The 14,062-nt window shown below is 42.7% G+C and overlaps 1 protein-coding gene across 8 annotated transcripts in view; it reads right to left on the reverse strand.

The window, feature by feature from the left end:
• The window catches only part of rbm25b (RNA binding motif protein 25b), a 129,967-nt gene that overhangs the window by 69,413 nt on the left and 46,492 nt on the right, over positions 1-14,062 (reverse strand). For all 8 annotated transcript variants that reach the window (XR_013500013.1, XR_013500011.1, XR_013500012.1 and 5 more), the window contains exon 9: positions 1,230-1,313. Coding sequence is in view for 4 of the 8 variants with exons in the window: in XM_078233698.1 (XP_078089824.1) it covers positions 1,230-1,313 (84 nt within the window). In the remaining 4 variants the exon portion in view is untranslated. The remainder of the gene's footprint in view (positions 1-1,229; positions 1,314-14,062) is intronic.

Raw genomic sequence — 14,062 nt, forward strand, 5'->3', positions numbered from 1 at the left:
TTGAAACTACTTATAAAATTCTGATTAACTTTACTATTTGATATCTTTTACATCACAAAAGATCAAAACTGCTTCAACATTAATGTGGCTTTTTAAATTATGTTACTGTGGTTTTAAAATGAATGAGCTTAAGTGAAAACATTTAAAATATTAGATTTTATGACACAGCAAATGCAAAATAATAGCAAAATGAAGAGAGGGAGAAGATAAACTTATTGGGTCTTACCTCACATTCTTCAGACTCATCAGTGCTCTAAATGGACACCCCCTGTTAAACTGAACATCTGACAGCAACAGTCTGAAAGACTGCAGCAAATACATTACAATATAAAAGAATCAAAACATGCAAAGGTTGACTGTGCAAATATTAAAGAATCCCAATATTCAAATGATTGCATTAAACCACAAATACTGAAATAAAGAGATTGCTCAAGATCATGACAAAACTGAACTTTAAAAAATGACCAGTTGCACCTTTGCATATTTCTAAGGGGGTATCCATGAATTTTATAAAAAAGAAACTGAAGCTCATACTTACATCCTATCCATGCATTTTCACAAGTTCTGAGTTCATCTTGCTTTAGTCACCATATGATCTCTATCATAATGGTGGGGGTCAATGAATAGATTAGCTTTAAGGGCATGTACAGTATTCCATGCATGTTATATGGTACCTGTTTTGGATTCCCCTTGCCCAAGCTGCTTCTTCAATATGCAAATATATGCCTACAGTTCAAAAGTACTACATAACACCACTTATTTTTCCACTAGCCAACAGCTCTAGGGCAGGGCTTTAATTTGTTCTCCCTTCTCAAATTTGTGTTAACTTAAAATTTCTAAAGTTGATTCCTATACTCATTTGCTAAATGCGCTACAAGCAATACTCAGCTCAATGCATTAAGACAAAACTAACCACTAGTCTATCAACTGATGCTGAAACTAGTTCTGACTACATAAAACATAAAAGTAGTTCTGAGAAAATCAGATTATACGAGCAAATATTCATTGTGGATTAATCTATTTTTTTGCTACCTTGTAATTCTAACTTAAAATGGGCCTAATGTAACATCCATCTACATTAAGTTGCAAAGGTAAAATTCTGATTGCTTCAATTTTACAAAAAGCTAAATGACAGCAAATATTTTAATGACTATCAGCTTTATTAAAAACGTGAAAGAGCCTGCAGTTCTTGTGCTTATATTTGTAGAAATAGTGAATTTTGGTACTACCTTGTGAGTATCTCTGAATTTGCTAATTTCTCGAGAAATTAGGTCTCGTTTGTCTTCTTCCATTTCCATCGCACTTATATCATCCTGCAGAATAAAACAGAATAGTTACCAAAACACACTAATTTTAATTGCAACTTGTCTTTTGTTGTCAGGGATACATTGAGAATAAATATGGAGATGGCTCTAAATACATAGTACACATAAGGGATGGAGTTAATATTTTGGGTAGTGGTCCTTAACCAGAGTCAAAATGAATCCTTCACCAAATCTGAAATGAATCGGAAAAAGATCCTGGGTCAAGATTATAAAGAAAGGCTTCCAGTTACATAGTGCTCTCCTTGACTTTCGGATGTCATTTTAAATTAAGTGCTTCTGAAGTGTAGTCACTGTTACAATGCAGGAGACATGGAAGTAAATGTGCATTATAAGCAAAGGTCACACAAACAGCAATGAAATAAATGACCAACCGCAGACAATTTTTTCAGCTGTTGTTAGTCTTTGAACGATGTTTTCAGTCTTTTACATTCACCAGAGGGGAAAAGTGAAAGCTAATGTTGGTCCTCCAGAACAAAAAACAAAGAAATGGCAAAGGCGTTAAACAGGTGTTTAGCACCTACCTTCATGGTAGAAGACTTAGAAAAGTTCCCATTGATATTTGATAATCAAGAAGTGAGAGGAAGGGATGAACGTAAAACAATCATGGTCAACAGGGAAAAGTGCTAGGAAAGCTATGAGTCCTAAAGGCTAACATGTCCCCAGGACAGGATGGCCTGTATCCTGCGGTCTTGGTGCAACTCCTTTATTCAAGAAAGGAAGGAGGAGAAAGCACAAACAGAGAAGTCAGTTAGATGAACATGTCATAGGGAAAGTGTTGGAATTCGTTATTAAAGAGACTACAGCAAGATGCAAAATCACCAGGTGATCAGGAAGATACAACATGGCTTTATGAAAGGCAAACTGTGTCCTACTATCTGTTGAGTTTTTTGATCAAGTGACATTCAAGGTGGATCAGAAAAGAACCAGGGGATTACTCCTGGAGTAGGGAGCAATGGTCAATTACTATTTTTCGGGCAGGAGGAACATTTGTAGCGGTGTTCCCCAGGGAACATTGGGAACTTTGTTTTTCCTGATATATATTAATGATCAAGATCTTGGTGTGTAGGGGACAACTTCAAAATATACAGATCACACAAAAACTATTGCAAATTGTGAGGAGTGTGCAACTTCAAGAGGATATAGACAAGTTGGTAGAATGGGCAGAAAGGTGGCAGATGGAGGCCAATGCAAAGAAGTTGATGCATTTTGGTAGGAAGAATATGGAGAAACAATACAAAAGGGGTAAAATTCTTAAAGGAGTGCAGGAATAGAGGGAGTTGGGTGTATATGCACATAGATCATTGAAGGTGGCAGGACAGGTGGAGCGAGCAGTTAATAAGACATAGTATTTATGACATATAGGCTTTATTAACAGGGGCAGAGTGTACAACTGCATATGGTATCCTGGGCTTTATTAATAGTCATGATGTGGAGATGCCGGCGTTGGATTGGGATGAACACGGTAAGAAGTTTCACAACACCAGGTTAAAGTCCAACAGGTTTATTTGGTAGCAAATATCATATTTATCATATATTAAATTATATTAAATATCATATTATATCATATGATATTTGCTACCAAATAAACCTGTTGGACTTTAACCTGGTGTTGTGAGACTTCTTATTTTATTAATAGGGCAGAGAGTACAATAGCATACAGCATTCTGGGCTTTATTCAGAGGGGCATAGAGTGCAAGAGGAAGGAAGTTATGCTGAACTTATCAAGACACTTGTTAGATCTCAGCTGGAGTACTAAGTACTGTTCTCGGCGCCACACTACGTGAACATGCTGGAGTGCGGAAGTGGTTCACAATAATAGTTCCAGAGATGAGGAATTTTTGTTATGAGGTTAGCTTGGAAGGGTTGCAACTGTTCCCCTTGCAGAGGAGGTCAAGAGGAGATTTGATTTCTTGGTGGCACAGTGGCTCGCACTGCTGCGTCAGCACCAAGAACCCAGGTTTGATTCAAACCTTAGCTGACTGTGCGTTTGCACATTTTCCCCACATCTGCGTGGGTTTCCTCCCACAGTCCTAAGATGTGCAAGTAGGTGGATTGGCCATGCTAAATTAGTGTCCAAAGATATGTAGGTTAGGGGGATTAGCGGGTTGGGGATGTTAGTCCATTCATTTGAAGAGACGAGAGGACAGCACTGGTACGAGTTTGAAAATGGTTTTCTTTTATTGAAAAGAACTTAAAGGATTAACATGACAGAGCAAAAAAAGCAAACTTGGTATCTGGCTTCTCAGCCAGGCTCTTAAAAAAAAAATGTACTGAAATGAGTGGAATCTAAGAACTTAACTGAACACAGACTCTAAAACCAAAATATATCTCATTATTGGAAGTGTTTTTTGTATGCTGTCTCCGTCCAGAAAAGGCTGCTGTTATGGGAAACTGTTGTTTTCTTTCATTATTTACCCTTCAGGAATGCAGTTAATTTTTAGCCTTCTGATTCTACATGAAGTCAAGTTAGCTACAATTGTTCAGCTTAACAGGGTTAGTTAACCCCTACAGTCTTGCATTTAAACGTAGTTGTGCACAGGCAGAAATATCTTAAAATGAAGTCTTTGCATAGACTGAAGATGTCCAAAGATGTGCGGGTTAGGTTGATTGGCCAGGTTAAAAATTGTCCCTGAGATGTGTAGTTAGAGGGATTAGCGGGTAAATATGTGGGGGTAGGGCCTGGGTGGGATTGTGGTCGGTGCAGACTCGATGGGCCGAATGGCCTCCTTCTGCACTGTAGGGTTTCTATGTTTCTATGAATCAAACAGGGCTACACTTACACAGGATCCCTCAATTCCCTCCTTGGATTCTATATAACCATTTCAAATCAAAAATGAAACCTCTTTCAGGTGCAAAATTGTTTCCCTTTCCCTTCGCAGTCATCATCATCATTCAGGATTTACCCTTCTGTATTGTCATTAAACGGTTATACATGCATTTATGGATTAAGATTATCCAGTATATCATTACAACAATACAAAGAATAGCACCAGCCCTTGTACCATGGAGCTCCCAAGTGAGCCTAGTCAACCAGTCCCACAAGGTGGAGGCTGTTCAAGTTTTTTCATTTCCTTTCTTTATGTGTCCAGCCAAATTCGTGATATTTTCCTAACTGTCAGGTAATCATATGCAGCACACAGCTGGAGACATTAGCTCTCTTGGCATAGGCGTAGGCCATGTACACCAAGGTGTTCACCTGCAATTCTTTGGTCACTTGTTTTGGTTCCTCAGGTGCAAGGGACTGGCAGACTGGGAATAGATAAATGCTTAATGTACAAAAAGACAACATAATACTGAGTTTAAACATGTTAAAATGTGACTATATATGCAAGTAGCATAAAAGATCAATGTCCTCAGGTGGAACCACTGGGTGCTCTCAATCTGTGATGCATGTATCCAGGCCTTCTTTCCCTGGACTTTGATGGCTGCTTGGGTGGTCAATAGCACTTGGTAGACACCTGCTGGGAAACAGAACTGATAACATTTGTCAGGTATTTACAACATTCTAACAAAGTGTCGCTCCTCAAGCAGCAATCAGCTTTTCACAAGTCAATGGTTCCAGGCAACGACATTGATCTTCCTACTATTACTTCAAATGGACTCAGGCCCACTGTCCTATTTGGGGTTGCCCTGTACTACACAGGACTCCAGGTCGTGAATGATGATGATGATGACTGCGAAGGGAAAGGGAAACAATTTTGCACCTGAAAGAGGTCGTGCCTGGGCCATGGTGTCGCTTCTTGATGATATTTAGCAAGTCAGTCTTTCAGAGTTCAGCTCATTCGCTCCACTTGTCCAGATGATTGTTGGTGGTAAGGAGAGTGTAAATTCCAGGTCATGTTTAACAGCCGACAGACCCCTTTACAGACGGCGTAAAATGGGTTCTCTGATCGGAGTCAATACTGTTCGGGACTCCCCATCTGGGAATGTAGTCCTTACACAAAACCTTGGCTGTGTGTTTGACAGTGGATTGCCTTGCCAGGACAGCCTCCATCCATCTGGAGAATCGATCCACAATGGCCAAGACGTCTTTGTATCCTTGACATGGAAGGAGATATATATATGTCAACCAGTAAATCCTGAAATGGTCCCGCCGATGCAGGGGGCTTCAGCTGGGGCATTACCGTGATGGGTCCCGGATTGTTGTTCTGACAGACCACACAATGATCTGCTGCCAGCTGGGCGTGTTTCTTGACTCCTCGTCTCCGCCAGCTTTCTGAAACCACACCATCTGTTTCAGGGCCAGGTATTCCCACAACTGGATCTGCTGTGCTAGAAAGGGCATCAGTGCCTGGGACGCAACTGGCTTCTCGGTGTCTATTTGCCTCCATGTACCATCTTCCCATAGCTTTATTCCTGCCTCGATCCATGCCCATTTTTCTTTCCATGTATTCTCATTTTGCATCTTCTGCAGATCGTGTGTCAGACCAAGTGCTCCCAGTCTGCACATCTGGGTTGATCCTTCCAACCAGGCGGATTGAGGGGCAGCCTTTTTGGCTCACTGGTTGGCCAGCGCATTTCACTTTGCTTCCTCGGTATTTTCCTTCGTATGGGCTTTGCACTTCAAAATGGGTACCTCCTGGGGCAACTTTATGGCTTCGAGTAAGTCTCAGACTTCCCTCCTGTTACCGATAGGTGTTCCTGCTGCTGTGAGGCAACTCCTTTTCCGCCATAACTGACCAAAGTGGTGGGCAACTCCGAAAGCATACCGTCAGTCCGCATAAATATTAGCCATTTGTCCCTCTGCTACCTGGCAGGCTTCAACCAAGGCTCGCAGTTCGGCCTGATAAGCTTACATTCCTGAGGATAGACAGCCTTTTACCACAGTAAATGTATGGGAGTAACTGCCCATTCTGCTTTTCTGACACCAACATAGGAGGAGCCATCCGTAAAAAAGATTAGATGTGGGTTAGAACATAGAACAGTACAGCACAGTAGAGGCCCTTCGGCCCACGATGTTGTGCCGAACCTTTTCCGAAACCATGACGGCGTCTGTAAAATGTGTGCTCCATGTGCCTATACAATAACCGCTTGAAAGTTCCTAAAGTGTCCGACTCCTCTATCACAGCAAAGGGTTGTGGTAGAGGGCCCTCAGCTGCTAAGGCAGCTTCTGTTTCTTTCAGAAGTACCACACAATCATGGTCTTCTTCATAGTCTCCTTCCTCAGGAAGTGAGAGCATAGTTGCAGGGTTAACTGGACTAGCCCGGATGAAATGGAGAGTGTGGGCCTCCAGAACCACTGTCCAGCGGGTCCATCGGGCTGCCATGACCTGCAATACTCTGTTCATTCACAACAAAGCGTGGACTGTGAGGGGACACTTGACAGCTTCTGATCCAGAACAGGTGTAGTGGCCATAATGGCTCGACAGGTGGCATCCATAGCCCTCAGGCAACCTCCCATCTCAGGGCTTACCGTACCAAGTTTGCGAAATAGTAGCCAATAGACCTTTGCCAGTCCCCATGTTCCTGTCAGTATAGTGGTCATAAATCCTTCCTTTTCTTGGACAAACAAGGTGAAAGGCTTCCCATTGTTGGGGATTCCTAGTGCCGGTGCACAAAGCATCTTTGAGGTTCCTGAAAGCCTCTCCGTGTTCTCCCATGAAGGCAATAGCTTCCTTTGATGCCCTTTTTCCCTTCAAAAGGTCGTTCAGCAGCTGGGTAAGCTGTGTGTAAGAGTCCATCCAACTTCTGTTAAAGTTGCATAGACCCAAAAAGGATCTCAGTTCTTGGACTGTTTAGCGGTCCGAATGGCTGTGGCCCTGTCTTGGATAAGTTCTCTCTTTCCCTCGGAAATCTTCTGTCCCAAGAATACAACCTCTTTCGACTATCTGTGCTTTATTGATGCTCACCTGTGTCCTTTCAGGTGAAGATGATCCAGCAGTGTGTGCAAGTCCTTTGTGTGTGTACTTCCCTGTTGGAGGCTAACAGGATATAATCCATGTAGTGGATAATCGTGGAGGCCAACGTGGGTTGTTCTCACAAGTGGCTTTGGAAGGCCATGTGAAATACCGTAGGGCTATTGTGAAACCCCTGTGGTAGCAGGTCCACGTATACTGTTGCTGCTGGGCCATAAAGGCAAACCATGGTTGGACCTCAGGTGCTAGCGGCACCGGCCAAAATCCGTCAGCCATGTCGATGACTGAAGTTCTTATGTTCCGGGGTTAAGGCGTCAAAAATGATGGAGGGGTCCGTGACGAGAGGGGCTTTTTGATCAATACACTGATTGGCCTTTCTGGAGTCGATGGTCAAACGCCAAGTTCTGTTGAATTTCTTTACTGGCCACACAGGGCTGTCTTGATGAGCATGCCTTGTTTATCTCGTTCTTGAATAACTGGTAGGACGCTGGCGATAGATGTTGGGTGATGGGGTACTGTCTGGTACAGGGTGGTGGTGATCTAGTGAATGAGGCTGGTTCCATCTGGAGTAGGCCGCAATCATTATCTCATCTCAGGCCCATATCGGGTGGTTCTTCCAGTCTTCCTTTTTCAAAGGATTGGTAGACCACTTCACCTTACCCTCTTTAAAATCCAAAGAGGAGCTTAGCTGAATCAGGACGTCCAAGACAGACCTGTCGTACCGGTCCCACCCAAATTCAGGTCATCACTTGAGGACTGAGGTGAATTCTAGCGGGTTTAGTCCGCTGGAGTTTTATATTACCTCCACTTGCCCCTTGTGCTGTTATCAATCGGTCGCCCATGGAGAAATGTCTTTTGTATTTCAGTGGTAGATAGGTTACTTCTGCTCTGGTGTCCAGGAAAAAGTCTATGTCTTGATCGCCCATGCTCATCGTTATACATATCCCATTTCCCCTCTGTTCCACTAGCACCAGAAGGGGGGCTGTGAGAGCGAGGGCAGGCTCTTTAGTTTTTTGCTGCATCGATCAACATTTGTTGCTCTGGGGTGAGCTGCTTAAACTTCTTCAAACGTTCTTGATCTCCAGGTTGATATCCTTTGCCTTGCTGCTTGACGCGGCATGTTTTTGCCCAGTGACCTCCTTTTCCGCAGTAGTGGCATTTTCCCAGTAACACCCCTTGACAGGGCCTGTCCGAATCCTCGGTTTCTCTCCTGCTTGCAGGGCACGGACTTTGGCTCCTATGCCCCAATCGATTTGGTTACAGCGCTGCATCAATGTCGCAAATGTTGTTCCGACTTTGTCCCAGTCTGGCATGTGTAACGTTACCATCTTTGCCAATTTTGGCTTTTGGGCGTTGACAAATGCAGCTTTCATGGGTCCAAAAGTACTGCCATCTATTTCGTCGGGACTGGCGTTGTCCATTCCCTAAAATGTTAGTCATATTCCCATACCTCTTCTGTACCCCTCTGTTGACAGCTACTTTTCCCCAGTCCATTTTGGCGGGGCGGAATACCTGTAGCCACCGTTTGATGGCGTCCCATCCTGCATTAAGTAGTTGCTAGTTTTCATCCAGAGCCATTTGCACATCCCTTTGTATTCTCTTTGCTGCTTGTCCGGGCACCATTATGCTTATAATCTGAACTGCATCCCACAGGTGGAGTTGGTATATACCTTTGGGGTGGTTTAATTGATCCCAGGTCTTCATGCCCCTTTTCTTAGGATGTGGCAGTTCTTTAGACCACATCAATTTTCTCCGGGTCTGCCGCCTGGTGGAGTAAGTGGTAGGCAACTGTTTTCCAACTGTTCGTATACCACTTAGTTGATTCTTTGCATTGGTCATATCGCGGTCATGTTGGGAATTCTTGATTACTTCATTCAGTTGTCGGATCTGGCCCATGACGGCGAAGGACCATCTTATGCGTTCCTTATCCTTCATACGGGTTATTTTCCCCCAGACCCTCTATTACATCCAAGGAGGTGCCGTACTTCTGTTCAATCTCAGAATGGCTGTGGCCCTGGCCTCCGGAACATTAGGTGGGGCCTGCCCGTCTTTTATTGTGGTCGGTAACTGATTCTGAAGAGGAGATTTGGTCTGACTTTTTGCTTCGGTCATGGTGATGGTCATTAAGGGGTTAATGGGTCTCGAGCTGTAGGCTATTCTAGCCGGGTTGGAATCTTATCACAGACACTGCCAAAACGAGGTAACTCTGAATGGGGCCTCAAGCCTTAGTACCAGTGCTTCGGTTTGTTAAGGATCACATGAAGGGAAGGACGAGACTTAGACAATCGACCGAGGACTTTTAATTAAGAGGAGTCCTTACCTCCGGGATTCATGATGTAGGTGCGATGTCCTGGAATCAGTCCAATAAGCCTTCAGCGACCCTGTTCGTAACGCCAGAAACTGTTGGGACCATTCATTCATTTGAAGAGTCGAGAGAGGACAGCACTGGTACGAGTTTTAAAATGGTTTTCTTTTATTGAAAAGAATGTGAAAGAAAAAAGCGAACTTGGAGACTGGCTTCTCAGCCAGGTCCTCCAAAAAACATGTACTGAAATGAGCAGAATCTAAGAACTGAACACACTGAAACCAAAATACATTTCAATCCTTATCTCATTATTGGAAGTGTTTTTCGTGTGCTGTCTCCGGCCAGAAAAACAATCCTTGCAGCTGCTATAATGGGAAACTGTTTGCCTGCATTGTTACCATTGTAGCTAACTCATCATGCCTTCTGATTATACATGTAGTCAAGTTAGCTACAATTGTTCAGCTTAGCGGTGTTAGTTAACCCCTACAGTCTAGCATTTAAATGTAATTGCGTATCGGCAGAAATATCTTAAAATTAAGTCTTTGCATAGGGCGGGGGGGGGGGCAAGATGGTATGTCAGAGAGTTGTGCAGACTCAATGGGCTAAATGGCTTCCTTCGGCACTGTTGGGATTCTATGATTGGTTCAAAATCATGAAGCACTGGACTGAATAGATAGGGAGAAACTGTTCCAGCTCATGAAAGGATCAATAATGAGGGGGCACAGGTTTCACGCAATTTGCAAAAGAAACAATGTGATGTGAGAAAAAAAAATTTCATACCAGTGGCTCAATTCTGGAATGCGAATGCACTGCCCGTTAGTGTGGCAGAGGCAGGTTCAATCGAGGTATTCAAGATGGTATTAGATGATTGTTTGAATAGGAACAATGTGCAGGGATATGGAGAAAAGACAAGGAAGTGGCACGAAGGGAGTCAGTGCAGACATGGTGGACCAAATGGCCTCATACTGCACCATAACAATTCTGTGATTCTATGTACTTGGATTTCCAAAAGCCATTTGATAAGGTACAACATCAAAGGTTACAATATAAGCTGACAGCACATGGCATGTGGTGGGTAACATATTTGCATGAATAGAAAATTGGTTAATTAACAGAAAGCAGAGAGTCAGGATAAATGGATCTTTTTCAGATTGGCAAATTATATCCAGTGCTGGGTCCTCAATGTATATCAATGGATCGCAGTTAAATTAGCCAATGATATCAAGATAGGTAGCAAACAAAGTGGAGTCAATGTCTGCAAGGGAATATAGATAGGTTATGGGAGTGGAGAAAAAATTGACAGGTGGAGCATTATGTGGGTAAATGTGAACTTCTTCACTTTGGCATGAAGAATAGAAAAGTACTATATATTTGAATGGGGAAAGATAGAAGAAAGATTGAAGGCAGTGTGGAAGTTAAAATGCTCAGATTAAAAGTTTCATGCCTTCTCTGTAACAGCTCCGTAATAGCTAGTGAGAATGTTATCAATTGCAGACCTTCAAGGGAGTCTGTCTGCTATTTCAGGCTAACCTTGACTTGCATAGGCCCCATAACATTCTGCTTTTTGACCTTCACCAGAGAGTGAGCAAGACCAGATTTTTCCATAACAAATACCAAAGGCGAGGTATGGGGATATGCTATGCAAATAAAGAATCAGCAGAAGTCAATTTTTCATCGAATGAGAAAGGGTGAAAAGCCAAGATTTAATTGGCAACTATGCATGTCAATGAAGGATGTAAAATAACTATTTGTTCCTGACTTGCTGTAATTGACAATAACTGCTAAATTGTTTTTCTGTAACGCCAGAATCACTCCAGTCATTTTGATGGTGAGGAAGGGGGTTCTCCTTGTACACAAGTCATTAAAGGCCTTGCATTGGATGCATGGTGTCCAGCGCTGTTCGTACGAGAGTAGAGTAAGAGTGCCGAAGGTTGCTGGTATCCAGGATCTCTGACAGCAGTAAAGGCGGCTAATGGTATGTTGGCCTTCATAGCAAGAGGAATTGAGTACAGAAATAGAGATGTACAGGACGCTGGTGCGGCCACTCTTGGAGTAGCGTGTGCAGTCTTGGTGTCCTTATCTGAGGAAGGATGCCCTTGCTATAGAGGGAGTACAGCGAAGGTTTACCAGGCTGATTCCTGGGATGGCAGGTCTGTCATATGAAGAGAGACTAAGTCGATTGGATTATATTCACTGGAGTTTAGAAGAATGAGAGGAGATCTCATTAAAAACTTATAAAATTCTAACAGTTAGACAGGATAGATTCAGAAAGAATGTTCCCAATGGTGGGAGAGTCCAGAACTAAAGTTCATACTTTGAAGATAAGGGGTAAACCTTTTAAAATGGTGAGGAGAAATTTCTTTGCCCAGAGAGTGATGACTCTGTGAGTAGAGATGTGATTTCAAGAAATTTGATGGAACTCTTGGGGCAAAAGGGATCAAGGAATATGGCGGGGGTGGGGAGATCAGGATATTGAATTTGAAGATCAATCATGATCATAATGAATGGCAGAGCAGGTGCGTAGGGCCGAATGGCCAACTCCTGCTTCTGGTTTCTATGTTTCTTAAAGAACAGATGGATCCGGATGTCCTGGCACAAAGTTACAACAAGTGAATAGGAAGACAAACAGAATATTGGCAATCATTGCAAAAGGAATGGAAGATAAAAGATGGGAAGGTTTACTGCTGCTGTACAGTGCTTTGCAGAGACCACATCTGGAGTAGTGTACAGTTTTGGTTTTCTTATTTGAAAGAAAGTTTAACTGCTTTAAAAGCAGTTCAGTGGTTTATTTGACCCATGCCTGTGAACAAGAGCTCATCCTATGAAGGTTGTACAAGTTGGGCCCGTACCCACTGCAGTTTAGAAGAATGAGGAAGATCGTATTGAAATATACAAAATCTTGAGAAATAAAGGAAATTACTGCGGATGCTGGAATCTGAGATACAAGTTAGGCTATTTTAGGATTGAGATGAATTTACACTCAGGAGGGTGATGCATCTGTGGAATGCTCTACCAACAGAAGGCTGTGGAGGCCAAATCACTGAATATATTGAGGAAATAGGTTTCCAAGGTTTGGGGAGAGTGCAGGAGTGTGGCAGTGTGTTAGGATCTGCCGCGATCATACTGAATGGCGGAGCAGGCTCAAAGGACTGAATGGCATACTCCTGCTCCAATTTTCTATGTCAATGCTTCTAATAAACACAAATGGATTGAACATCCTATGTTTTGGCCTGAAAGTGCTTAGATCCTTCCCACACCACTTCCAAGTCGATTCATTAATTCTGTCTTCACTGCCAACTTGCTAATGAGGAAGCTAAACACTACTTGAACGAATATCTCAATCATGTCCACACAATAGTGACTATTTGGCACTCTACACAATTACAACCAAGGTCAATGAAAATTGTAACACAATACCTTCCTGAGAACTTTGGAATGCCTTGATCTGAGAATTAACTTTGGCAACTTCAGATCTGTTGATCAATTTCCAAAAAGGGTTATCGAGGTTTACCCCTTATTTTGGGCTGGTTTTACTTGCCTTTAATGTTCTCATTTTTTTTGATCCAGCCATCACTTTCCACCTCCTGCAGCTTTTAAAAGTAGAAATAATCCATTCACAGGCTATTTGACATTACCAACAAATCTTCATGGTGATTTAGAGTCTAACCACAAATGAAGCATTGATACTAAAAACAGTCCTTTGAGCCCCTACACCTAATCGTCATTGACTTTGCTGTGATTTAGAATCATAGAAGCCTTACAAAGCAGGAGGAAGCCATGCATCCAAATTTTACCTCACTGAGGCAAGTGGCCTAAAACAGTATTTGCAACAACAGATTATATGATGAAGCAAAATGAAAAGTACTGAATTGTTCCCTCAGCATCAACATGGTTATCTCAAACACGTGTCAGGGTGTGATAAAGGAGCAGGAGCAGTGCATGGATTAGAGGCTGTGATAAAGAAGCGGAGCAAAGCAAAGACTCAAATGGTGTCAGGAGATCATGATGTGGAGATGCCGGCGTTGCACTGGGGTAAACACATTAAGAGTTTTAACAACACCAGGTTAAAGTCCAGCTTTATTTGGTAGCAAATGCCATTAGCTTTCGGAGCCCTGCTCCTTCGTCAGATGGAGCGAATATCTGCTCCCAAACAAGGCACACACAGACACAAAATCAATTCACAGAATACTGATTAGAATGCGAATCTTTACAGCTAATCAAGTCTTAAAGATACATACAATGTGAGTGGAGGGAGCATTAGGCACAGGTTAAAGAAATGTGTATCGTCTCCAGACAGGACAGACAGTCTGGAGACAATACACATTTCTTTAACCTGTGCCCAATGCTCCCTCCACTCACATTGTCTGTATCTTTAAGACTTGATTAGCTGTAAAGATTCGCATTCTAATCAGTATTCTGTGAATTGATTTTGTGTGTGTGTGTGCCTTGTTTGGGAGCAGATATCCACTCCATCTGACGAAGGAGCAGGGCTCCGAAAGCTAATGGCATTTGCTACCAAATAAAGCTGTTGGACTTTAACCTGGTGTTGTTAAAACTCTTACCGTGTCAGGAGATCA

The sequence above is a fragment of the Mustelus asterias genome, chromosome 18 (assembly GCF_964213995.1).
Source record: "Mustelus asterias chromosome 18, sMusAst1.hap1.1, whole genome shotgun sequence".
Classification (NCBI taxonomy): Eukaryota; Metazoa; Chordata; class Chondrichthyes; order Carcharhiniformes; family Triakidae; genus Mustelus; species Mustelus asterias.